Source organism: Oncorhynchus mykiss, chromosome 14 (genome assembly GCF_013265735.2).
Source record: "Oncorhynchus mykiss isolate Arlee chromosome 14, USDA_OmykA_1.1, whole genome shotgun sequence".
Classification (NCBI taxonomy): Eukaryota; Metazoa; Chordata; class Actinopteri; order Salmoniformes; family Salmonidae; genus Oncorhynchus; species Oncorhynchus mykiss.
Window position 1 is genome coordinate 23,720,667 of NC_048578.1, and position 26,885 is coordinate 23,747,551.

The following is a 26,885-nucleotide window of genomic DNA, read 5'->3' on the forward strand; positions in this document are numbered from 1 at the left end:
TAGTCTAACACCGGCTTTAATTGAAAAACATGTCTCAAGAGTGGATGTTAAAATCTCTCTTGTGCTGAAATAGGTTTTGAATCACTCCTTCGCTCTCTGTATTGCTTTATAAAGAATAAACACTGGCATCAGAGGGAGGGAGAGAAAGAGGGAGGGAGGCATTTAGAAAATGTCACCGGTAACCTCTGGGTTGTACTGCAGCATCTATGTTCAGCTACATGTAGAATAATCCTGCCTACCAAGAGCTTCCTGAGCGCAATCTTATCTCTTGCTCTCACAGGACAAAAGTGAAGCAGAAGTGAAGTTTCTTGACTCATGGTCCATTTGTGGTAAAAAAAGGCACAAAAAGGGGGGTCTGGATCTGAGGCCAAGGTTTGCAAAGAGTTTAATGCATCACACACAAATGGAGGAGAAAGGGGGAAACACTGTGTGGATCAGGCACTAAAAGGAACTAAAGAGTAGAGCATAAGAGCTGGAGGGGTAAACCTAGCGTCGGATCCCTGGCCTGTGCTGTCCATGGCAAGAGGGCCCTTACAAAATACGACAACCATATAGTGGGGGCTTAGCATAGGCAGAGCTTCAGTTAGGGTGTTAGTATGGAAGGGTCATTCACGGATTGGCCAAGGCTTTTAAATGGTTGTTACCTGGAGCTGTTAAAAAACAACAAAGAAAAACAAAGAACCAAAACAGAACATTAGAAATTAACCAAAATGTACAGCAGCGCACTGATATTCAACCATTCCTTTCATTCACATCACGTCTATGCATGTCACAATCAGTTATGTTTACATGGGAATACCATCAATCCCCATCGCCACATATTTGACTTGTGTTGCAAATACATACTTTAACAGAGGCAAAGTAAAAGAAACAATGACACAGCGACATCAACAAAACATAACTCAAAAAGCAGACACAATATGTGGACTATATCTTGCGTTGGTGCTCTTACAGTTCAAGTCCATGTACCAGGCTGCATTGCCGTACTGGTACTTCCAGATGGTCTGTCCGATTGAACAAACCAGAGAGATGGCCAGTAGACAGCCGAACAGCAGTAGAATCTGGAAGTTTGTGATGCGCTCCACATTGGACAGCTTCAGAGGCGGCCGTGTGGAATTCTGGACAAAAAAGTAACCGACATAATAGAAGTTATAATACAAAACCCCCCAAAAAATGACTGACATGTGGGTTTCTTACAAACCTAAGTGGCTCTGGATAAGAATGTCCTCTAAATGACAAATGTACATGTGGACCAGCAGAGGGCTTCACCTGCATGAGCTTGGTGTCGTGTCCAGTGTAGACCACGACGCCATGGACCCACTGGGTGTTCCTCAGCTGGGCACCTCGCAGCAGAATCTGGTCCGGACCCAGAGGCATGGTGCTGGAGTCACAAACAGAAGTGTCCATGAGTCTCCAGCATAGGCGTAGAGTGGAGGAGCTTGTGAAATTATGGAACTTAAATCCAACGTAGAACTTTTACTGCTATAGTGATACTGTCACTGAGTACGGAGGGAACAGAAGTCCTCACATCTTCCAGTTTTCAGGGACTTTGTTCTACCTCAGGATTAAGATGCAAGTCTGTATTTCAGATGACTGACACCATGTTCTTTATTACTATGGATTGGCAAAGCCTCCCAAACAAACAATAAGCAGGTGCTTCTAATCTTCTCTTCACTTCATAGAAACATTAAATTAGCCACAAACCCACACAATTCACTGTGCTGGAAAAGCAGCTAGCTGGTTGAAAAGGGAAGAGCGGTGTGTTGTGTCCCACCTGTGTCCGTCCAGACGGATGTTCCCCACAAACTCATAGAGATGGCGGTTGGGGCTCTCGCACTCCATGCGCCCAGAGAGACGCATCAGGCTGTCAATGTCCTTGATCTCCGAGGTGATTTGTAGTCCCTTTGTGTGCAAACACACACACACACACACACACACACACACATTCCAATTCTATTTCAATTAAGTCAATAAAAGGGGATAGCCTATATTGAGAAAACACTTCACTTTCATAATGGACTGAGCTAAAATTGGTTAATGTGGTTTCTGAAATATCAGAAAAAATATCAGAACATCTTATCTGGGGAAACTCCTGGAAGGCTGACCAAAAGTCATCCCTGGCTGAGTTTCAGTTCAATACTTCTAAGTTGCCTATTTCCCAGGAGATGGAGTAAACGAAAATATAGGAGAGAGAAATAATCACCTGTCGGATTTTGAGGTTTGTTTCTCCATCCAAGTTTGACGTCTCAATGTAGCACATGCCTTGGGGCTCACTTGTTTAAAAAGGGGACGCAAAAAAGCATCAAATTGAACATCGGACCTGGAGAACTTAAGATAAAAGTTAATTATATATAATAATGAAAACACTCATTAATCTATTTAATGATGATGTTTGAAAGAAATAGGGAGGTGGGACTCCAACAAACAAAGACTGCAAAGTTTTCTGATACCAAGTTGTTTTGAACTAATACAGTCAAACATTTTATGACAGTCCCAAGTCCTGGAAAAGCGGCACAGGCAAGGCTAACATCTTTGTTTGCAGCTGTCCTTGAACTCAGTCAACTTTCAAAGACAGAGAAAGTAAGCAGGCATGCCGAGCAAGCACTAGAACCACAGTAGAACAACTGGGGCTCTGACAGACACAGGGACAGAGTTACAGAGCACACCGGACCAGGCAGGGTCACTGGTTAGCCACTCTTTTAATACAGTGATAGATGCATGACAAGAGCCCATCCAAAAAACAGGGGAAGAAGGAGAAAATCCAAAAGGGTTTTGTCCCACTCAAACCCTAATCTCAATCAATGAGGTTGTAGTTTCAGCTGTTTTGAGTCATTGGTTGATCAATAAGGGCTTTGGATTCCTGACGACAGACAATTGCTCTGCAGGAATGTTCTAAAACCAGTCAGTCATGCTTCAAATATCCTGTTGACAAGATGGGACCAGTGCATCAACAACACTGTTGGAGTATTCATGAATATTTAGTATTAATCAAATATTCCAAATATCTACTTGATTATTGTAGATACATTGTTGTAAGCACGTTACAATATGCCATTATGCCTGGTTCAATTCCAGGCTGTATCACAGCGTAGTCCGGGTTAGGGTTTGGCCGGGGTAGGACGTCATTGTAAATAAGAATTTGTTCTTAACTGACTTGTCTAGTTAAATAAAAATATAAACAAATATGCCAAGATTAATTAAAATGTTGTCATGTCAGTCATAGAAATGTCACTATTCTATGGTCCCAGCATGCCATGTTTTAAGGCTGATTTTTTTTAGCCATGCACAGTTAGGAACATGGAAACCCATTCACAGTTCACACACAAACTTATGCTCTTGTCTCAAACTAAAGCAAGCTTTTCTGTGGTGCTACACTAAGAAAACTAACTGAAACACTTTCCATGTTTGCTTAACAGTTTGGTTACAGGTCTTAAAGAGCAATTCAATAATTTATGTATTGTCTCACTATATTTTCAAGCCATAAAAACATTTCTTGTTAAGGCATCTGACTGTGCCTAGATAGGAACAATGTGTTCACTGACCTATTCACCTTAATCTCTGGCTTTATCAACATAACCAGAGCTTTACCTTCCTGCCTTAGAATGTTAAATCCAATATTTATCATTAATGTTGGCAGTGCAAGACAAAACATCCTGAGTTGTAGTTGACTTGTATGCTATGCCCCTCTTCCCATGCTCCCACCGCCACACTCCCACCCTCATGCTCGGCAGTGTGGTTCGGTTCCTGACCTGGAAGACAGAATGACAAGGTCGGCCGGGAGGTGATCCCCATTGGCCGCTTTCACTACCTCCCCAACGCCCACCTGATAGTACCCAGCACGCACCAGGAGGGGCCAGCGAGAGCAGGGGCATCCAGGAGAAGGACATTAGGGAGAGAAGAAGGGGAGGAGGGTGAGAGGTAGAGTACAAACAAACACCAAAACAAGGGAGGGGAAAGAGAATGGTTTAATTTGATGGAATAATAAGGACAGTGTAACCCTTGCACGTCCAGAGGGTTTGGTATAAACTGGTTTCAAATGTCATTTGGACTATATCAAGTCATTTAGGATCGTCATATACAGTACTATACAAATACAATAACCAAATTTACTCAATATAAATCATATGGGGCGAGAGAAATTACAATTTAATGATATTTTAGATGAGGTCTGGATAACGTGCAAATAAATCGCTGCTGTGCAAACAGACAAAACAGTGTGCCATCTGCATTCAGCACAGCGTGTAGGCCTGTGCCATCTGCATTCAGCACAGCGTGTAGGCCTGTGCCATCTGGATTCAGCACAGCGTGTGGGCCTGTGCCATCTGGATTCAGCACAGCGTGTAGGTCTGTGCCATCTGGATTCAGTACAGCGTGTAGGCCTGTGCCATCTGGATACAGTACAGCGTGTAGGCCTGTGCCATCTGGATACAGTACAGCGTGTAGGCCTGTGCCATCTGGATACAGTACAGCGTGTAGGTCTGTTGCATTGTTTCAGCTTTTTCAAAGTATGGGTAATAGGTCAGAAAGGACATAATCAGACAGTAAACCGAGGCAGGGCCCAAAGTAAGACCTGGTCCAAATGAAGTTTGAAAAGGTGAAGGAGGAAAGGATGTGACGACATGTTAGAAGGAAGTGATGATTCCCACAATGCAATACTGTTTCTCAGTCTTTAAAACTATTTTCAATAGCAGTAGCAGCAGATCTGGATCTTCACAACATTGAAAATGTAGCTGGCACTTAACCTGCTTTGATAGTAGGCCAATGTTTTTAATCGAGGCACTTAAAATGTCTGCTCTTATTTGGAATCAATCACCACTTCCTTGTGTGAGCTGACAGAGAGAGGGAGGGAGGGAGAGAGAGAACAGAGGAGGAGATGTCCTCAGGGTCTGGCAGGAACAGGTAGGTGAACCCACAGACTTCTACCTGGATGACAGGAGGATAGAGTCCGCAGGTACGTAATCTGAGCATCCTACTCGAATTATATCTCCCACCACTGCCTGGAAGAAACACACTGGTTACTGATGGATCGAGACCATTGCCTGGAAGAAACACACTGGTTACTGATGGATGGAGACCACTGCCTGGAAGAAACACACTGGTTACTGATGGATGGAGACCACTGCCTGGAAGAAACACACTGGTTACTGATGGATGGAGACCACTGCCTGGAAGAAACACACTGGTTACTGATGGATGGAGACCATTGCCTGGAAGAAACACACTGGCTACTGATGGATGGAGACCACTGCCTGGAAGAAACACACTGGTTACTGATGGATGGAGACCACTGCCTGGAAGAAACACACTGGTTACTGATGGATGGAGACCACTGCCTGGAAGAAACACACTGGTTACTGATGGATAGAGACCACTGCCTGGAAGAAACACACTGGTTACTGATGGATCGAGACCACTGCCTGGAAGAAACACACTGGTTACTGATGGATCGAGACCACTGCCTGGAAGAAACACACTGGTTACTGATGGATAGAGACCACTGCCTGGAAGAAACACACTGGTTACTGAAAGATAGAGACCACTGCCTGGGAAGTCATGGAAATGATCATCATGGGAAAAATGAGAAGTAAACAATCGTAGTGAAATAATAGAAATGATAAAACAGGGGAAAAATAAGCCAGTCGTCTTTCCAGGGTTGGTCAACCAGGCAGAAAACCTGCGTCATGTTTATTAGGCGCCTAAACGGAATAAAGTGTCATTAAACAGGAAGGGACAACCTAGACTTGTTTTCATTTTCTGTTACAGTGTTAGCGTGCCCTAATGAAACGACCCTAAATATCTTGTGTTCCACTGCCACTTCAAGTAGATTACATAGTTTTTTTCCTGTGAGGAAAAATAAAAGTTACAGGGCAAAGACGTGCATCTATATTTCATACCCCAGCAAAATCCTTGTTTCTGCCCAAAATGTCCAAATGAGATCTTCCCATAAGCATTAATATAATATCTAGATCAGTAATTCACCTTGTTCTGTATCCTCTGGGGTTCATCATTAAGTGTTTTGCTTCCCCAATTTCTGAGGAAATTTCTCACAGGAATGGTAAAAAAACAAACATCTACCGGTTTGAAATGACAATATATTTACCGGGCCACTAAAACCATGCATTCTCCAGAACCAGAGGCAATGGTGAATATTTTCTTAATGTTTTCTCCTCTCGCCCCCCAGCAGAGCTATAGTAAGGAGAAACCAGTTGCGTGTGCCTTCTATTTAACGGCCAGGCTATTAATATCACGCTTCCTTACCTTTTTTCCTTTTCACCTGATTGTTGTGGGTGGACCATTTCTGATAAGGTAATTAACTGGGGTGTTTTATGATCACTGGACTAAAAGCTACTCTCTCTCTCCATGTCTGTTATGTTCTCGGGCATAGCATTCCTTCTCTTCTTATCGCTGTCGGTCCACATGGAAGCAGTGGATTAGTTACTGACCAGGCCAGTAACTGACCAGGCTGACGAAAGGGGCCGGATGGCAAACAGGAGGTGTTGGTGTGTGTGTGTGCGTGTGCGTGTGCGTGTGTGTACTTAATATAGAAAGATTGGATAGGAAGAGACTATTGTGGACACATCCTCATCAACATCTGTTGTTTGTTCCAGTTCTTGTGGGATGTCAGTAGCTGTCTATGAATATCTCTCCTAGAATAATATCACACCCCTGCCTGATGCCGTTGGTTAAAGGGGAAGTTCCGTATTTTACAAATGAATGTTAGATGATCCCAGCATCCTTAAAAAGGTTATTTGTCCATTACTTTACTTATTTGCATGGTTGCCGCCATCACTCCCATTGATAATCAACTACCTGTGGCTAAAGTTAGCAGAAGTTTGTAGTGGCGGTTCAAATAAAACCGATCCATGGATTACCCTACTGTCTCTCCTGGTGCATAGACTACTTTCAGAGTGCGGAACAATCTTACACTGAATTGCAAAATACAGAACTTTCCATTTAAGCTAAAAGGAAGTAGTCTGATAATGTACCTTGGCCCAGTGCACGATCTCCCAGGCACCATTCCTCAGCACTTTAAAGAGCAGAGACAAAAAGGTAAGAGAAGTGTTGTGACAGGCAAGATAAATCACCACCACCATGCTTTGTTTAGCCTACTTGAAAGGCACAGTGTTACACAATGCATACCGAGCCATATATTATGTCTCATCTTTCGACAACAAAGAAATACACAATGTACTCACACACACGTTCAAAAGTTTGGGTTCACTTAGAAATGTCCTTGATTTTGAAAGAAAATACAATTTTTGGTCCATTAAAATAACACCAAATTGATCAGAAATACAGTGAAGACATTGTTAATGTTGTAAATGACTATTGAGCTGGAAACGGCTGATTTTTTAATGGAATATTATTATTATTATTAGGCCCATTATCAGCAACCATCACTCCTGTGTTCCAGGGGCACGTTGTGTTAGCTAATCCAAGTTAATCATTTTAAAAAGGCTATTTGATTATTAGAAAACCATTTTGCAATTACAGTGGGGCAAAAAAGTAGTTAGTCAGTCACCAATTGTGCAAGTTCTCCGACTTAAAAAAATGAGGCCTGTAATTTTCATCATAGGTACACTTCAACTATGACAGACAAAATGAGGGAAAAAAATCCAGAAAAATCACATTGTAGGGTTTTTAATGAATTTATTTGCAAATGATGGTGGAAAATAAGTATTTGGTCAATAACAAAAGTTTATCAATACTTTGTTATATACCCTTTGTTGCCAATGACAGAGGTCAAACGTTTTCTGTAATTCTTCACAAGGATTTCACACACTGTTGCTGGCATTTTGGCCCATTCCTCCATGCAGATCTCCTCTAGAGCAGTGATGTTTTGGGGCTGTTGCTGGGCAACACGGACTTTCAACTCCATCCAAAGATTTTCTATGGGGTTGAGATCTGGAGACTGGCTAGGCCACTCCAGGACCTTGAAATGCTTCTTACGAAGCCACTCCTTCGTTGCCCGGGCGGTGTGTTTGGGATTATTGTCATGCTGAAAGACTCAGCCACGTTTCATCTTCAAAGCCCTTGCTGATGGAAGGAGGTTTTCACTCAAAATCTCACAATACATGGCCCCATTCATTCTTTCCTTTACACGGATCAGTTGTCCTGGTCCCTTTGCAGAAAAACAGCCCCAAAGCATGATGTTTCCACCCCCATGCTTCACAGTAGGTATGGTGTTCTTTGGATGCAACTCAGCATTCTTCGTCCTCCAAACACGACGAGTTGAGTTTTTACCAAAAAGTTATATTTTGGTTTCATCTGACCATATGACATTCTCCCAATCTTCTTCTGGATCATCCAAATGCTCTCTAGCAAACTTCAGACGGGCCTGGACATGTACTGGCTTAAGCAGGGGGACACGTCTGGCACTGCAGGATTTCAGTCCCTGGCGGCGTAGTGTGTTACTGATGGTAGGCTTTGTTACTTTGGTCCCAGCTCTCTGCAGGTCATTCACTAGGTCCCCCCGTGTGGTTCTGGGATTTTTGCTCACCGTTCTTGTGATCATTTTGACCCCACGGGGTGAGATCTTTCGTGGAGCCCCAGATCGAGGGAGATTATCAGTGGTCTTGTATGTCTTCCGTTTCCTAATAATTGCTCCCACCGTTGATTTCTTCAAACCAAGCTGCTTACCTAATGCAGATTCAGTCTTCCCAGCCTGGTGCAGGTCTAAAATTGTGTTTCTGGTGTCCTTTGACAGCTCTTTGGTCTTGGCCATAGTGGAGTTTGGAGTGTGACTGTTTGAGGTTGTGGACAGGTGTCTTTTATACTGATAACAAGTTCAAACAGGTGCCATTAATACAGGTAACGAGTGGAGGACAGAGGAGCCTCTAAAAAAGAAGTTACAGGTCTGTGAGAGCCAGAAATCTTGCTTGTTTGTAGGTGACCAAATACTTATTTTCCACCATAATTTGCAAATAAATTCAAAAAAAATCCTACAATGTGATTTTATGGATTTTTTTCCTAATTTTGTCTGTCATAGTTGAAGTGTACCTATGATGAAAATTACAGGCCTCTCTCATATTTTTAAGTGGGAGAACATGCACAATTGGTGGCTGACTAAATACTTTTTTTGCCCCACTGTATGTTAGCACAGCTGAAAACTGTTATACTGATTAAAGAAGCAATAAAACTTGCCTTCTTTAGACTAGTTGAGTATCTAGAGCATCAGCGTTTGTGGGTTCGATTACAGGCTCAAAATGGCCAGGAACAAAGAACTTTCTTCTGAAACTTGTCAGTCTATTCTTGTTCTGAGAAATTAAGGCTATTCCATGCGAGAAATTGCCAAGAAACTGGAGATCTGGTACAACGCTGTTCCTTCACAGAACAGCGCAAACTGGCTCTATACAGAATAGAAAGAGGAGTGGGAGGCCCCGGTATACAACTGAACAAGAGGACAAGTACATTAGAGTGTTTAGTTTGAGAAACAGACGCCTCACAAGTCCACAACTGGCAGCTTCAATAAATAGTACCTGCAAAACACCAGTCAATGTCAACCGTGGAGAGGCAATTCAGGTTTGCTGGCTGTCTAGGCAGAGTTGCAAAGAAAAAGTCATCTCTCAGACTGGCCAATAAAATTAAAATATTAAGATGGGCAAAAGAACACAGACACTGGACAGAGAAAGATTGGAAAAAATTGCTACAGACAGACAAGTCTAAGTTTGAGGGGTTCGGATCACAAAGAACAACATTTCTGAGACGCAGAAAAAATTAAGATGCTGGCGGAATGATTGACGCCATCTGTCAAGCATGGTGGAGGAAATGTGATGGCCTGGTGGTGCATTGGTGGTGGTAAAGTGGGAGATTTGTACAGGGTAAAAAGGATCTTGAAGGAAGGCTATCACTCCATTTTGCAACCCCAGGCCATACCCTGTGTAGGGTGCTTAATTGAAGGAAATTTCCTCCTACAACAGAACAATGGCCCAAAGCACAGCGCCAAATGAGATGATTGTAGACTACAGGAAAAGGGAGGACCGAGCACGCCCCCATTCTCATCGACAGGCTGTAGTGAAGCAGGTTGAGAGCTTCAAGTTCCTTGGTGTCCACATCAACAACAAACTAGAATGGTCCAAACACACCAAGACAGTCGTGAAAAGGGCACGACAAAGCCTATTCCCCCTCAGGAAACTAAAAAGACTTGGCATGGGTCCTGAGATGCTCAAAAGGTTCTACAACTGCAACATCGAGAGCAGGTTGCATCACTGCCTGGTACGGCAATTGCTCAGCCTCTGACTACAAGGCACTACAGAGGGTAGAGCGTATGGCCCAGAACATCACTGGGGTTAAGCTGCCTGGCATCCAGGTCCTCTACACCAGGCGGTGTCAGAGGAAGGCCCTAAAAATTGTCAAAGACCCCAGCCACCCGCATGGCAAGCGGTACCGGAGTGCCAAGTCTAGGACAAAAAGGGTTCTCAACAGTTTTTACCCCCAAGCTATAAGACTCCTGAACAGTTAATCAAATTGCTACCCGGACTATTTGCATTGTGTGCCGCCCCCTCCCAACCCCTATTTTATGCTGATGCTACTCTCTGTTTGTCATATATGCATAGTCACTTTAACTATACTACCTCAATTGGGCCGACCAACCAGTGCTCCCGCACATTGGCTAACCGGGCTATCTGCATTGTGTCCCGCCACCCACCATTCCCTCTTTTACGCTACTGCCACTCTCTGTTCATGATATATGCATAGTCACTTTAACCATATCTACATGTACATACTACCTCAATCAGCCTGACTAACCAATGTCTGTATGTAGCCTTGCTACTTTTATAGCCTCGCTACTGTATATAGCCTGTCTTTTTATTTCATTACTTACCCATTGTTCACCTTAACACCTTTTTTGCACTATTGGTTAGAGTCTGTAAGTAAGCATTTCACTGTATTCGGCACACGTGACAAATAAACTTTGATTTGATTTGAAACTATGCAAGAACTATTTAGGGAAGACGCAGTCAGCTGGTGTTCTGTCTATAATGGAGTGGCCAGCACAGTCACCGGATCTCAACCCCATTGATCTCAAGCCAATCTGATTTATGGGAGGTGTTTCAGGAAGCATGGGGTGAAATCTCTTCAGATGAACAACTAGAATGCCAAAGGTCCGCAAGGCTGTAATTGCTGCAAATGGAGGACTCTTTGACAAAAGCAAAGTTTGAAGGACACAATTATTTCAATTCTAAATCATTACTTATAACCTTGTCAACATCTTGACTATATTTCCTATTCATTTTGCAACTCATTTCATGTATGTTTTCATGAAAACAAGGACATTTCTAAGTGACCCCAAACTTTTGAAAGGTAGTGTGTGTGTGTGTGTGTGTGTGTGTGTATATATGCGTATATGTGCAACTTGTGACCTTAGTGAGCTATGAAAATAATTACCACTTGAAGGGCAATAAAACATCAATCAATCTAGGATTACAACAACGAAGACAGAAAGAATTGGGCCGTACCTTGACATTCCTTCTTGTTGACAACACTGTCAGCGTTGTGACGTTTCTGCAAAAGAAGACAAAAGAAACCTGTTTAGTCAAGACAGAAAGTTAAGCCATTGAGACAATACACTAGCAATACAGTCAAGGTAATGATGACTGCATTGAAGAAGTGGTGGACTACATGGGGAATAGGGTGCCATTTTGGACTGAAACTATATATTGTGGCGGATTACAACATATTCCTATAATCTAACTCTAATAGGGAAACAACCCGGAGTCTGATGCCCCATAAAGTTTAAAGTTGTATTAGTCGTACATGGTATACACCTTCCAACTAAATGCTTACTCACAGGCTCCTTCTGGACAATGCAACAACAATGAGAAATAATAAAAGATAAGAATATGAACAAAGAAAATGGCTGAGTCAAATTGAATACAAATTTTGCAGTAAGTAAAACACAGGAAGGCACAATTTATAGTCCAATAATTACAGTTGAAGTCGGAAGTTTACATACACCTTAGCCATGTACATTTAAACTCAGTTTTTCACAATTCCTGACATTTAATCCAGGTAAAAATTCCCTGTTTCAGGTCAGTTAGGATCACCACTTTATTTTAAGAATGTGAAATGTTAGAATAAGAGCAGAGAAAATTATTTATTTAAGCTTTTATTTATTTCATCACATTCCCAGTGGGTCAGAAGTTTACATAAACAATTTAAATGCAATGCTAATTGAGTGTAACTCTAATGTTCCAGGTATCCTTCCACAAGCTTCCCACAATACATTGGGTGAATTTTGGCCCATTCCTCCTAACAGAGCTGGTGTAACTGAGTCAGGTTTGCAGGCCTACTTGCTCGCACACGCTTTTTCAGTTCTGCCTACAACTTTTCTATAGGATTGAGGTCAGGGCAATGCCACTCCAATACCTTGACTTTGCTGTCCTTAAGCCATTTTGCCACAACTTTGGAAGTATACTTGGGGTCATTGTGCATTTGGAAGACCAATTGCGACCAAGCTTTAACTTCCTGACTGATGTCTTGAGATGTTGCTTCAATATCCACTATTTTTCCTCATGATGCCATCTACACTGCTTAAAAAATAAAGGGAACACTTAAACAACACAATGTAACTCCAAGTCAATCACACTTCTGTGAAATCAAACTGTCCACTTAGGAAGCAACACTGATTGACAATACATTTCACATGCTGTTGTGCAAATGGAATAGACAACAGGTGGAAATTATAGCAATTAGCAAGACACCCCCAAAAAAGGAGTGGTTCTGCAGGTGGTGACCACAGACCACTTCTCAGTTCCTATGCTTCCTGGCTGATATTTTGGTCACTTTGAATGCTGCCGGTGCTTTCACTCTAGTGGTAGCATGAGACGGAGTCTACAACACACACAAGTGGCTCAGGTAGTGCAGCTCATCCAGGATGGCACATCAATGCGAGTTGTGGCAAGAAGGTTTGCTGTGTCTGTCAGCGTAGTGTCCAGAGCATGGAGGCGCTACCAGGAGACAGGCCAGTACATCAGGAGACGTGGAGGAGGCCGTAGGAGGGCAACAACCCAGCAGCAGGACCGCTACATCCGCCTTTGTGCAAGGAGGAGCAGGAGGAACACTGCCAGAGCCCTGCAAAATGACCTCCAGCAGGCCACAAATGTGCATGTGTCTGCTCAAACGGTCAGAAACAGACTCCATGAGGGTGGTATGAGGGCCCGACGTCCACAGGACGTTTGGCATTTGCCAGAGAACACCAAGATTGGCAAATTCGCCACTGGCGCCCTGTGCTCTTCACAGATGAAAGCAGGTTCACACTGTGCACATGTGACAGACATGACAGTCTGGAGACGCCATGGAGAACGTTCTGCTGCCTGCAACATCCTCCAGCATGACCAGTTTGGCGGTGAGTCAGTCATGGTGTGGGGTGGCATTTCTTTGGGGGGCCGCACAGCCCTCCATGTACTCGCCAGAGGTAGCCTGACTGCCATTAGGTACCGAGATGAGATCCTCAGACCCCTTGTGAGACCATATGCTGGTGCGGTTGGCCCTGGGTTCCTCCTAATGCAAGACAATACTAGACCTCATGTGGCTGGAGTGTGTCAGCAGTTCCTGCAAGAGGAAGGCATTGATGCTATGGACTGGCCCGCCCGTTCCCCAGACCTGAATCCAATTGAGCACATCTGGGACATCATGTCTCGCTCCATCCACCAACACCACGTTGCACCACAGACTGTCCAGGATTTGGCGGATGCTTTAGTCCAGGTCTGGGAGGAGATCCCTCAGGAGTCCATCCACCACCTCATCAGGAGCATGCCCAGGCGTTGTAGGGAGGTCATACATGCACATGGAGGCCACACACACACTACTGAGCTTCATTTTGACTTGTTTTAAGGACATTACATCAAAGTTGGATCAGCCTGTAGTGTGGTTTTCCACTTTAATTTTGAGTGTGACTCCAAATCCAGACCTCCATGGGTTGATAAATTTGATTTCCATTGATAATTTTTGTGTGATTGTTGTCAGCACATTCAACTATGTAAAGAAAAAAGTATTTAATAAGAATATTTCATTCATTCAGATCTAGGATGTGTTATTTTAGTGTTCCCTTTATTTTTTTGAGCAGTGTATTTTGTGAAGTGCACCCAGTCCCTCTAGCAGCAAAGCACCCCCACAACATGAGGCTGCCACCCCCGTGCTTCACGGTTAGGATTGCGTTCGTCAGCTTTCAAGCCTCCCCCTTTCTCCTCCAAACATAAATGGTCATTATGGCCAAGCAGTTTTATTTTTGTTTCATCAGATCAGAAGACATTTCTCAAAAAAGTACGATCTTTGTCCCCATGTGCAGTAGCAAACCTTAGTCTGGCTTTTTTTAAATGGCGGTTTTGGAGCAGTGGCTTCTTCCTTGCTGAGCGGCCTTTTAGGTGATGTCGATAAAGGACTCGTTTTACTGTTTCCTCCAGCATCTTCACAAGGTCCTTTGCTGCTGTTGTGGGATTGATTGGCACTTTTCGCACCAAAGTACATTCATCTCTAGGAGACAGAACACGTCTCCTTCCTGAGTGGTATGACGGTTGCGTGGTCCCATTGTGTTTGTACAGATGAACCAGACTTGAGGTCTACAATCTTTTTTCTGAGGTCTTGGCTGATTTCTTTTGATTTTCCAATGATGTCAAGCAAAGAGGCACCGAGTTTGAAGGTAGGCCTTGAAATACATCCACAGGTACACCTCCAATTGACTCAAATTATTTAAATTAGCCTATCAGAAGCTTCTAGAGCCATGACATCATTTTCTAGAATTTTCCAAGCTGTTTAAAGGCACAGTCAACTTAGTGGATGTAAACTTCTGACCCACTGGGATTGTGATACAGTGAATTATAAGTGAAATAATCTGTCTGTAAACAATTGTTGGAAACATGACTTGTGTCATGCAAAGTAGATGGTCCTAACCGACTTCCCAAAACTGTAGTTTGTTAACAAGAACTTTGTGAAGTGGTTGAAAAACGAGTTTTAATGACTCCAACCTAAGTGTATTCAAACTTTCGACTTCAACTGTACATGTGTTTTGGGGAAGGGGGTGTTTAAACTGCACAGTATTTAGCAATCATAAGAGTCTGAGAGAACAGTTGTGATGTCTGTGTAGCATGAATGAGTGTGTGTGCGTGCTAAGATGCAGAGAATCACAGCAGGTGGTCAGTTCAGTTCTGTAGGAGCCAATCTGCTGCAGATACAGATGATTTATGATGTAGGCTAAATATCATACAGCCTGCTTCTTGATTAAGTCATAGTAAAGGTCTGATTAATGAATATTTGCATGTTTGGCTAGAATTGTATTCATCTATCTACCCATGTATTTACAGTGCATTGAAAAGTACTCAGACACCTCCAGAGTTCCTCTCAAATGTATTCAATTTTTTTTTTAACATATCAAAACCACACACAATACCCCATAATGACAAAGTGTAAACAAGTTTAGACATTTTTGATAATGTATAAAAAATAAAACAGCGATACCCAATTTACCTAAAAAGTATTCAGACCATTTGCTATGACACTTGAAATTGAGCTCAGGTTTTTTCCACTGATCATCCTTGATGTGTCTACAACTTGGAGTCCAACTGTGGTAAATCCAATTGATTGGACATGATTTGGAAAAGCACACACTTGTCTATAAGGTCCCACAGTTAACATTGCATGTCAGAGAAAAAAACAAGTGGTGAGGTCAAAGGAATTGTCCGTGGAGCTCCGAGACAGGATTGTGTTGAGGCACAGAGCTGAGGAAGGGTACCAAAACATGTCTGCAGCATTGGATGTCCACAAGAACACAGTGGCCTCCATCATTCTTAAATGGAAGAGGTTTGGAACTACCAAAAATCTTCCTAGAGCTGGCCACCTGGCCAAACTAAGCAATCGGGGGAGAAGGGCCTTGGTCAGGGACTTCTCCAAGACTCAATGGTCATTCTGACAGAGCTCTAGAGTTCCTCTGTGGAGTTGGAGGAACCTTCCAGAAGGACTATCATCTCTGCAGCTCTCCACCAATAAAGGCCTTAATGGTATACTGGCCAGACGAAAGCCACTCCTCAGTGAAAGGCACATACGGTGAAGCATGGTGGTGGCAGCATCATGCTGTGGGGATGTTTTTCAGCGACAGGGACTGGGAGACTAGTCAGGATTGAGGGAAAGATGAACCGAGCACAGTAGAGAGAGATCCTTGATGAAAACCTGTTCCAGAGCGCTCAGGCAAAGGTTCACCTTCCAACAGGACAACAACCGTGACCACACAGCCAAGACAACGCAGGAGTGGCTTCGGGACAAGACTCTAAATGTCCTTGAGTGGCCCAGCCAGAACCCAAACAAACATTTCTGGAGAGATTTGAAAATAGCTGTGCAGCGACGCTCTCCATCCAACCTGACAGAGCTTGAGAGGATCTTCAGAGAAGAATGGGAGAAACTCCCCAAATACAGGTGTGCCAAGCTTGTAGTCATACCCAAGAAGACTCAAGGCTGTAATCGCTGCCAAATCGCTGCCAATGACTCCTTGCTGTCCCCAGTCCACGTGGCCATGCTGCTGCTCCAGTTTCAACTGTTCTGCCTGCGGCTATGGAACCCTGACCTGTTCCCTGGACGTGCTACCTGTCCCAGACCTGCTGTTTTCAACTTTCTATAGACAGCAAGAGCGGTAGAGATACCCAATGATAGGAGTAAATATCAGTTGGCTTTTCATAGCCTGAGGTGCTGACCTGTTGCACCCTCTACAACCACTGTGATTATTATTATTTGACCCTGCTGATCATCTATGATCATTTGAACATCTTGGCCATGTTCTGTCATAATCTCCACCCGGCACAGCCAGAAGAGGACTGGCCACCCCTCATAGCCATGTTCCTCTCTAGGTTTCTTCCTAGGTTCTGGCCTTTCTAGGGAGTTTTTCCTAGCCACTGTACTTCTACACCTGCATTGCGTGCCATTTGGTGTTTTAGGCTGGGTTTCTGTACAGCACTTTGTGACATCAGCTGACGTAAGAAGGGCTTTATAAATACATTTGATTGATTGATTGATTCTGAACACTACAGTAACATTACCCGGCTGCAGCCCTACAGTAACATTACCCAGCTGCAGCCCTACAGTAACATTACCCGGCTGCAGCCCTACAGTAACATTACCCAGCTGCAGCCCTACAGTAACATTACCCGGCTGCAGCCCTACAGTAACATTACCCGGCTGCAACTTAAATACCCTTCAAATATCTGAGGTGTAGCCTACCAGTATCCCTCCATCAGACAGCCAACATTATTCAGGCATGAAGAAAAGTAAAGACTCAAATGCCTTTGTGAGTTGGAAACTATACCGCTGAGGTTTTGTTATGCACCAAACGCAACTAAGCGTACTACTCGCCCAGCAGTCTTTGTCGAGTCCCTTGAGGAATTGCACATCATTACAGGTTGCCTTAGATGTGCTCCACATAGTCTCCACCTCACTCCTGCTTTTTCACATTCACTCAGAAATACAATAGAATTAAATATAATTCAATATCCATGCAATGTGCTGGAGTGGCTAATGAATGTGGCTGTATGTCACGTGGAGGAGCACTGGCTCTCACCCACCAGCTGCAGCGGCGTTGCCCGGCTGCAGCACTACAGCAACGTTGTCCAGCTGCAGCACTACAGCAACGTTGTCCAGCTGCAGCACTACAGGAACGTTGTCCAGCTGCAGCACTACAGCAACGTTGTCCAGCTGCAGCACTACAGCAACTTTGTCCAGCTGCAGCACTACAGCAACGTTGTCCAGCTGCAGCACGACAGCAACTTTGTCCAGCTGCAGCACTACAGCAACGTTGTCCGGCTGCAGCACAACATATGAAAACCTGCTCCAGAGCACTCAGGCCTCAGACTGGGGCAAAGGTTCACCTTCCAACAGGACAACGACCCTAGCACACAGCCAAGACAACACAGGAGTGGCTTCGGGACAAGTCTCAATGTCCTTGAGTGGCCCTGCCAGAGCCCAGACTTGAACCCAATCAAACATCTCTGGAGAGACCAGAAAATAGCTGTGCAGCCACACTCCCCATCCAACCTGACAAGAGCTTGAGAAGAATGGGAAAAACTCCCCAAATACAGGTGCCAAGCTAGTAGTGTCATACCCAAGAAGACTTGAGGCTGTAATTGCTGCCATAGATGCTTCAACAAAAGTACTGAGTAAAGGGTCTGAATACTTATGTAAAATGTGCCATTTCCATTTTTAATTTTTAATAAATTAACATTTCTAAAAAACAGTTTTTGCTTCGTCATCATGGGGTATAGTGTGTAGATTTTTTTTAAATCCTCATAAATCAATTTTAGAATAAAGCTGTAACCTAACAAAATGTGGAAAAAGTTAAGGGGTCTGAATACTTTCCGAAGACACTGCATCTGCTCAAGCATGAAATAACAAAAGCACAGCGTATACAGGGCTCCTAAAATACACACACAAACACACACACACTTGTGTTGCCTATACAATGCAGGCCTATTTATTTCATATAGTGATTAGTTCAGAACAAAGCTATGAGGGGATACTGAGATGTGACTGATGGATCGATGATGAATGTTTTATGAAGCATGCGGGTCAATCATTGAGTCGGCCGTTTAATCATTGGGAGCCGATGGGAAGGGGACAGGGGGGTGGGCGTGGTGCAGGTGACCTTCATCCTAATAAAGACAGTCATCACCTTGCTGCTCCAATATTTATCACGAGAGGCCTGGGTGTAAATTGCTGCGCTGGTCATTTCACCACTAGATGCCAGATATAAAGACAACATTGCTAACGTTATAGGATAACTATTACAGTCCACTGGGAGCTGGGCTAGGCAGAGAGGATCGCATTGCAGGGGCACAGCTAAAAAGTGCAGCATACTCTGGCTTGGTACAGTACTGAATTCAATTCACTATTGGCAATGGGTCTTGGGAAATGTGTAAAAAAAAAAAAAAAAAAAACATTCTGACGCTTGGTATTTGAAACTGAAGCTAAATGTGTTAACCTTCAAAATATAGACAGGCCTAAATGCTGGTCCAAATGTTCAAACATCTGTTAATCAACATTAATTTCAGCAAATGGACACAACTGTTTCTGTGCATTAACTTATATAGGCTAATTTATGGACTGAGTAGCCCAGTGCAGTTTCCCAGCTGTGACCGGTCCAGTCTGTGTGTGCCTGTGTCCTGCTGTGTTCCCATCACCACAAGGTCTCCTCTCTGCTCAAGGAATCCCATACAGAACACTCAAAGGACAAGTGGCCTGAATCCAACAATACCAAGCAGACCGTGCAACTGAACATCTATTCACTCTCATCCATTTACAGTGGCTACCGTATTGAGTTAGAGTATGGTCAATTCAATCAAGGCAGGCAAACATCTTGCCTAATACTGAAATCATTATTTTTTCTATTGATAAAGTCTAGAAGTGTGCCAGTCTCACACAAACGCTCAAATGCAACAGATTCTTCCTTGACAATGTATTATGTGCTTTAGGCAATACGGTTAACCATTAGCCTACTTTTTATTCATTTTTATTCAGCCTTAGGCTAATTTAGGTTCCATTGAGGTCAGAAGACTTAAAGAGATTGAAAGGGATTTTAAGCACTTACAATATATGTAACAATTTTGTACAAATTGGAATTCATAACATATCATACCAATTGGATGATGTACACAACTTTCGGGGACCCGTTTTGGTTTGTGAGTGCTACTTTCAAAACAACTGGCTGAAATTATACAAAACCTTTAACGCATCTTTAAAAGCCTTGAAAACACACAGGTGCTGTTAATGTCAGACTAAGGTATCAAAGGGGCAATTTGAGTTAAGCGTTCCCCCAGTGTTCAGTGTTGGTAGCGTTCCCCCAGTGTTCAGTGTTGGTAGCGTTCCCCCAGTGTTCAGTGTTGGTAGCGTTCCCCCAGTGTTCAGTGTTGGTAGCGTTCCCCCAGTGTTCAGTGTTGGTAGCGTTCCCCCAGTGTTCAGTGTTGGTAGCGTTCCCCCAATGTTCAGTGTTGGTAGTGTTCCCCAGTGTTCAGTGATGGTAGTGTTCCCTCACCAGATCCTCAATGAACTCCTTGACTGCTGCCACCACCAGGATGAAGAGGAGCGGCACCAGAGTTGTCCAGCGACCCGTGGGCGACACATCCGGAATTTGCTAAAAGGAAAAGCACACGTCCCAGTTCAAAATCAAACATCACTGAATCACATAGGCATCCTAAATGGCATCCTATTCCCTTTATAGTGCACTATTTTTTGGCCAGTGCCTACAGGCTGATATTGAAATAAAAAATATATAGCGATCCCATGAATATCTAGCTACAGTGTAGCACCTGTTCAGTCAGTATTGACCAAGCCAGCACTCTTGGAAGTAAGTTCTCTCCCCCAAGAGCATCCCATGGTGATCACTCATATCTGCACACAAACACACACACACACACACACTTGATGAAGCTCCAGGTGACACCCTTTGGGACAACCTTCTGACACTGAGCTTGGGAGAGGGCTGTTTGTCAAGCAGAGGACACCAGAAGCGACCCACTAGGGGGTCATTAGAGGGACAGGAGACAGGCCAGGGGACACTGGGGTTGCACCGTTTAATCAATCAGTCAGTCCGTGTACAGTGCAAACCCCAAGCAGGCTGTCATGTGCCTTTTACGGAGGAGTGGCTTTCGTCTGGCCACTCTACCTGAAGTGCTGCAGAGATGGCTGTCCTTCTGGAAGGTTCTCCCATCTCCACAGAGGAACTCTGGAGCTCTGTCAGAGTGACCATCGGGTTCTTGGTCAAATCCCTGACCAAGGCCCTTCTTCCCCGATTGCTCAGTTTGGCCAGGCGGCCAGCTCTAGGAAGACTCTTGATGGTTTCAAACTTCTTTCATTTAAGAACGATGGAGGCTACTGTTTCCTTGTGGACCAATACTGCAGAAATGTTTTGGTACCCTTCCCCAGATCTGTGCCTCAACCTAGTTTTTGTCCTGACATGCAGTGTCAATTGTGGGACCTTATATAGACAGGTGTGTACCTTTCCAAATCATGTCCAATCAATTTAATTTACAACAGGTGGACTCCAATCAAAGTTGTAGAAACATCAAGGATTATCAGTGGAAACAGGATGCACCTGAGCTCAGCAAAGGGTCTGAATACTTATGTAAACTAGTGCACTAACTAGCGAATAGGGTGCCCTTTGGGATGCAGTCAGTGTTCTGGGACATGAAAGGGTAGGGCTCGCTGACATACTGTATGCACACACAGTGTCACTGGCTCTTTCTAGGTTGAGATGGATGGTATGCTAGTCAAGATTCATAGAAGGGGAATGGGAGATTTATTGTGAGTCTCTCCAAGGCGCCCATTGAACACTTTTACAAAGACTGCAGGACACGGTCATGCAGTATAATGAATAATATAATTAATTTGTTTTAACTTTACATAGCTACTATTAAAGAAATTCCACCCAAAAACAATATTTTGGTATTTGTTTCACTAGTCCATTGTAGATTTAGTCCCAAATTGTTTTGCTTATTATTAGCAATCAAAATGTCAAGATCTGTGACTGACCGCCTCAATCTTCTGTAGCAAAAAAAAAAAAAAAAAAGTATTTTTGTTGTTGTACTTTTTATCCCCAATTTCGTGATATCCAATTGGTAGTTACAGTCTGTCCCATCGCTGCAACTCCCATACGGACTTGGGAGATGCTAACGTTTAGAGCCATGCATCCTCTGAAACACGACCCTGCCAAGCAGCACTGCTTCTTGGACTAGATAGTGTATTTTTACCGGGAGTTTTTCCTTATTGTAGGCTACTACTTTCACCACTTTTAGTCTTAAAATATTAGGTTGTTTACTAAACCAATCACTCTGTTTAGCAAATGGCCTCACATTTGAATCCTTAAATAGATGGGTGAGGCTAAGGCTTAAGAGGGTGTAAACGATGCAGAATGGGTGTAGACAAAGAGCTCACCAGTAGGTATACCAAAACATTCCAGGGTCATTTTCTCAAACGTGAGTTTACAAGTTTATCAACTTTCAAAGCAGAATTACTTTCCCCTTTGTTCTTCAACTGCAGTGTATGCTATACCATTTCCTAGTTATTTGTCTCTACTTTTAACAAATGTTAAAAAAAACACAATTCAGGCTTCCCGAGTGGTGCAGCGGTCTAAGGCACTACAGACCTGGGTCCGATCCCAGGCTGTGTCACGGACTGCCGCAAACGTCAGCTAGCTAACTAACAGTAAGCTTTAACTTGGGGTCTTTTTTTTTTTTTTTTTAGACATGTAGCTAGCTAGCTAAACAATGAACCATAATCCCAATCCATAGAGTACTACCAATACAAACCGATTGTCATAGCTAGCTGAAGTGAATCAAATAGGTTCAATGTTAGCTAGCTAACATCAGGCTATAACTAGCAATGTGAAATGGAATTCTGAGATATTACTACACACAGATCAAAAACGTAACGTTAACTAGCGAGTCAGCTAGCTAGCTGACGTTAGATGGTTAACAGTAAGCTTTAACTTGCACAAAATAAGAAATCTATAATATTTGAAAATGTAGCTAGACTCTTTCCTATATACATGGATGAACGCTTACGGCAGACTGCAACCCCTTTCATTAAATAAGACGTCCTGTGTTGTTTCCATTTTCTTTGAACAGCTCATTCTGGTTCACACTGATCGTGTGTAATGCCATAAGAATCATCTTAAGCTTTAGCCCCCACCCAAACTCTGACCATTTTACTCACCCTAGCAAAGCTGGTTTGGCTGTTTTCATGTTATCCATAGCATTGGTGACTAACTGTGCTCCTGGCAACAATGTAATTACACTTTTTTGCCAATGTTTACTGACACCGGCCATATTCAACGGGTGTTGAGCGTTCGTAAATTCATCAGTTATTCAGCGCTCTGGCACTCAGACGAGAGTGCTCTGAAACAGTTGTTGCAGTGACATTCCATTGAAATGAATACTTGCATAGTGGAGTCGTTTTGTTAAGTTTTACTACCCAATATAATTTTTTTAACCAGTTGGATTTAGGGGGAGCTATTTTAATTTTTGGATGAAAAACTTTCTCGTTTTAAACAAGATATTTTGTCACGAAAAGATGCTCGACTATGCACAAAATTGACAGCTTTGGAAAGAAGACACTGACGTTTCCAAAACTGCAAAGATATTGTCTGTGAGTGCCACAGAACTGATGTTACAGGCGAAACCCAGATAAACATTCAACCAGGAAGTGCCCCATTTTTTGAAACCGCCTCATGCCAATGACTCCTTGTATGGCTGTGAATGAGCTACGAATGAGCTTACGTTTTCCCCAAGGTGTCTACAGCATTGTGACGTCTTGTTAGGCATTTCCCTTGAAGAATAGCTGTAAGGGACCATATATGGCATGTGGTCACATGGTGTCTCACGCAGAAAACCTTGCGTAAAATACTGAGGTAGCCATTTTTCCAATCGCTTCTTATGAGAAACCAACTGCCTCGACGGATATATTATCTAATATATTTGTTAAAAACACCTTGAGGATGGATCCTAAACAACGTTTGCCGTGTTTCTGTCGATATTATGGAGCAAAGTTTGGAAAAAGTTTGGCGTTTTAGTTGTAGCATTTTAGGGTCGATTTCTCAGCCAAGCATGATGAACAAACGGGAGCTATTTCGCCTACAAAAATAATATTTTTGGAAAAAAGGAACATTTGCTATCTAACTGGGAGTCTCCTGAGTGAAAGCATCTGAAGTTTTTCAAAGGTAAATTATTTAATCTGGTTGCTTTTCTTATTTTCGTGAAAATGTTGCCTGCTGCCAGCAGAGCCTAGCATAGCATTATGCCATGATAAACTTACACAAATGCTTGTCTAGCGTTGGCTGTAACGCATATTTTGAAAATCTGAGATGACAGTGTTGTTAACAAAAGGCTAAGCTTGTGTTTTAATATATTTATTTCATATCATTTGCGATTTTCATGAATAGGAAAAGTTTATAGGGGTATTTATGTCCGTTGCGTTATGCTAATGCATTTGAGGCTATGATTACGTTCCCGGATACGGGTTTGCTCGTCGCAAAAGGTTAAAGCAGCGTTAGACAGGATTCCCTACACATACTGACCAGCTCTAATAGAAAGAAGTGTGCTATATGGCAGACCAATCCAAACTCATCTCTCGGAATGTCCAGCCCACTCATTATCTCAGCCAATCATGGCTAGCGGAAGGGTTGCTGTGGCTAAACCGACTAGGCTCGTACTTTAACAATTTTATTTATTATTTACAGATGGCATACAAGTTAGTTATTAAAGGCACATGAAAGTTAACATGTTCCAAGAAGGCATTTCTGCAAAAAACATTGACATACAAACCGCTCTCCTGTGAAGTAATGACCCGAACATACACCTAGTTTCCTGAAACAGTCACATTTAGTGTCAAACGTTCTCATTAACGCTGTGTTAGTCAGCTCTCATTACCGTTGCATTAGTTAGCAGAATACAGAGTGATAAAAGATTGAGGTTTAAGTCTTGCCCTGAATCCATTGTCCTAATCGGCTCCGTGGAGCTTTGAACTTCTAGGAAAGAGTTTTTTTTTTTAGATTCACACTAAGGTTCTGTGAGGTTAAGCGTAATCACTCTGAACTTTTAGTAGATTGTGGATTTCCTCTGGTCTATTATGCCACATTCTGGAGAAATCAAAGTTAATACGACAGAGTCATGTTCATTGGGGCACGCAAAGGAAAATGTTTTGATTAGTTTCGCAACAGAAAACTAAAATAAGCATTTCTTATTGGTCAAGCCCAGGTAGTCCCTCCATGTTTCGGTGCATTTTCATCCTTTTGGTGCCTAATGAACACAACCCTGATATAACCACACAAATCCCAGCGCCACCATCCAAATGAGAATATTTCCACGCTATCCATGTGAGTGCTGGTCTGTGTTAGGAATCTTTGTTTGTCCTCTGCTACAACTCATGTCTGGTAAACCACTGACATATAGTTGTGGTGCATTTTTAAAGCATCTGATGTGTGGAATGATGTGTGTTGAGGAAGTAAAACACTAAATTATTTTAAAGAGGGACACTCACGCTCCCACATGTATTTTTCAGTAGTGTGTGTATTCAGTTTGGGAATGCATGTGGGGTATTCAGTGTGTTTGAATATTAATGTAACCTTTACTACAGATGGCAAAGCTCTAGCAACCAATACAAATGAAATCTGTCTTACCTGCAGGAGAGCGATGAAGAGGAAGAAGGAGTTGGCAGCCCTTCTGAACTGAGAGTAGAGGAACCGAGGTAGGAAGGTGAGGACATTATACTTTGCAGTGCTGCAGGGCAGAGAATAGGACATGTAGGGAGATTGAGAGAGAGAGAGAGGGAGTGAGTGAGAAAGAGAGAACAAAGAAAGGCAGAGAGAAAGAGAAAAAGTTCAGTTCCATGAATCAGTTTCTTTCCACTAACAGACATCTTATACCAGTAAACATAATATACAGTACCAGTCAAAAGCTTGGACATACCTACTCATTCAAGGGTTACTCTTTGTTTTACTATTTTTCTACATTGTAGAATAATAGTTAAGACATCAAAAGTATGAAATAACATAAGGAATCATGTATGAACCAAATAAAATAAAAAAGTGTTAAACAAATATAAAATATATTTTAGATTCTTCAAAGTAGCCACCTTTTGCCTTGATTACAGCTGTATACGCTCTTGGCATTTTCAATCAGCATCACCTGGAATACGTTTCCAACAGTCTTGAAGGAGTTTCCATATATGCTGAGCACTTGTTGGCTGCTTTTCCTTCACTCTGCGGTCCAACTCATCCCAAACCATCTCAATTGGGTTGAGGTCGGGTGATTGTGGAGTCCAGGTCACCTGATGCAGAACTCCATCATTCTCCTTCTTGGTTAAATTGCCCTTACACTGTTTGAAGGTGTGTTTGATCATTGTCCTGTTGAAAAACAAATGATAGTCCCACTAAGCGCAAACCAGAGGGGATGGCGTATCACTTCAGAATGCTGTGGTATTCATGCTGGTTAAGTGTGCCTTGAATTATAAATAACTAACAGTGTCACTAGCAAAGCACCACCACACCACAGCCTCCATGCTTCACGGTGGGAACCACATATGCAGAGGTCATCCATTCACCTACTCTGCATCTCACAAAGACACAGCGATTGGAACCAAAAATCTCAAATTTGGACTCATACCAAAAGGACTGATTTCCACCGATCTAATGTCCATTGCTCGTGTTTCTTGGCCCAAGCAAGTCTTCTTCTTATGGGTGTCCTTTAGTAGTGGTTCCTTTGCAGTAATTTAACCATGAATGCCTGATTCACGCAGTCTCCTCTGAACAGTTGATGTTGAGATGTGTCTGTTACTTGAACTCTGTGAAGCAATTATTTGGGCTGCAATTTCTGAGACTGGTACTTCTAATGAACTTATCCTCTGCAACAGAGGTAACTCTGGGTCTTCCTTTCCTATGGCGGTCCTCATGAGAACCAGTTTCATCATAGCGCTTGATGGTGTTTGCGACTAAACATTTTTCCACACTGACTGACCATGTCAAAGTAATCCTGTCCCATCCTGTCATTTCTCTTTGCTTATTTGAGCTGTTCTTGTCATAATAGGGACTTGGTCTTTTACCAAATAGGGCTCTCTTCTGAATTACCACCCCTACCTGATTGGCTCAAACGCATTAAGAAGGAAAGAAATTCCACAAATTAACAAGGCACACCTGTTAATCAAAATGCATTCCAGGTGACTACCTCATAAAAAACTTGAGAGAATGCCAAGAGTGTTCAAAGCTGTCGTCAAGGCAAAGGGTTGCTACTTTCAAGAATCTCAAATATAAAGTATATTTTGATTTGTTTAACACTTTTTTGGTTACTACATTTATTTATTTACTACGTGATTCCATATGTGTTATTTCATAGTTTTGATGTCTTCACTATTATTCTAAA

The 26,885-nt window shown here is 42.8% G+C and overlaps 1 protein-coding gene across 6 annotated transcripts in view; it reads right to left on the reverse strand.

Annotated features, from left to right (window-relative positions):
* The window catches only part of LOC110489007 (phospholipid-transporting ATPase IA), a 189,852-nt gene that overhangs the window by 93,371 nt on the left and 69,596 nt on the right, over positions 1-26,885 (reverse strand). For 3 of the 6 annotated variants that reach the window (XM_036943167.1, XM_021561540.2, XM_021561542.2), the window contains 10 exons: positions 25,148-25,247; positions 20,009-20,107; positions 11,460-11,505; positions 6,987-7,027; positions 3,750-3,823; positions 2,204-2,273; positions 1,775-1,902; positions 1,270-1,381; positions 953-1,118; positions 645-650 (listed from right to left, as the gene is read on the reverse strand). In XM_036943167.1, the coding sequence (XP_036799062.1) occupies positions 645-650; positions 953-1,118; positions 1,270-1,381; positions 1,775-1,902; positions 2,204-2,273; positions 3,750-3,823; positions 6,987-7,027; positions 11,460-11,505; positions 20,009-20,107; positions 25,148-25,247 (842 nt within the window). Of the gene's footprint in view, positions 1-644; positions 651-952; positions 1,119-1,269; positions 1,382-1,774; positions 1,903-2,203; positions 2,274-3,749; positions 3,824-3,844; positions 4,699-6,986; positions 7,028-11,459; positions 11,506-20,008; positions 20,108-25,147; positions 25,248-26,885 lie in introns of those variants that run through there. The other 3 variants (XM_021561543.2, XM_021561541.2, XM_036943168.1) reach the window with 2 other exon arrangements.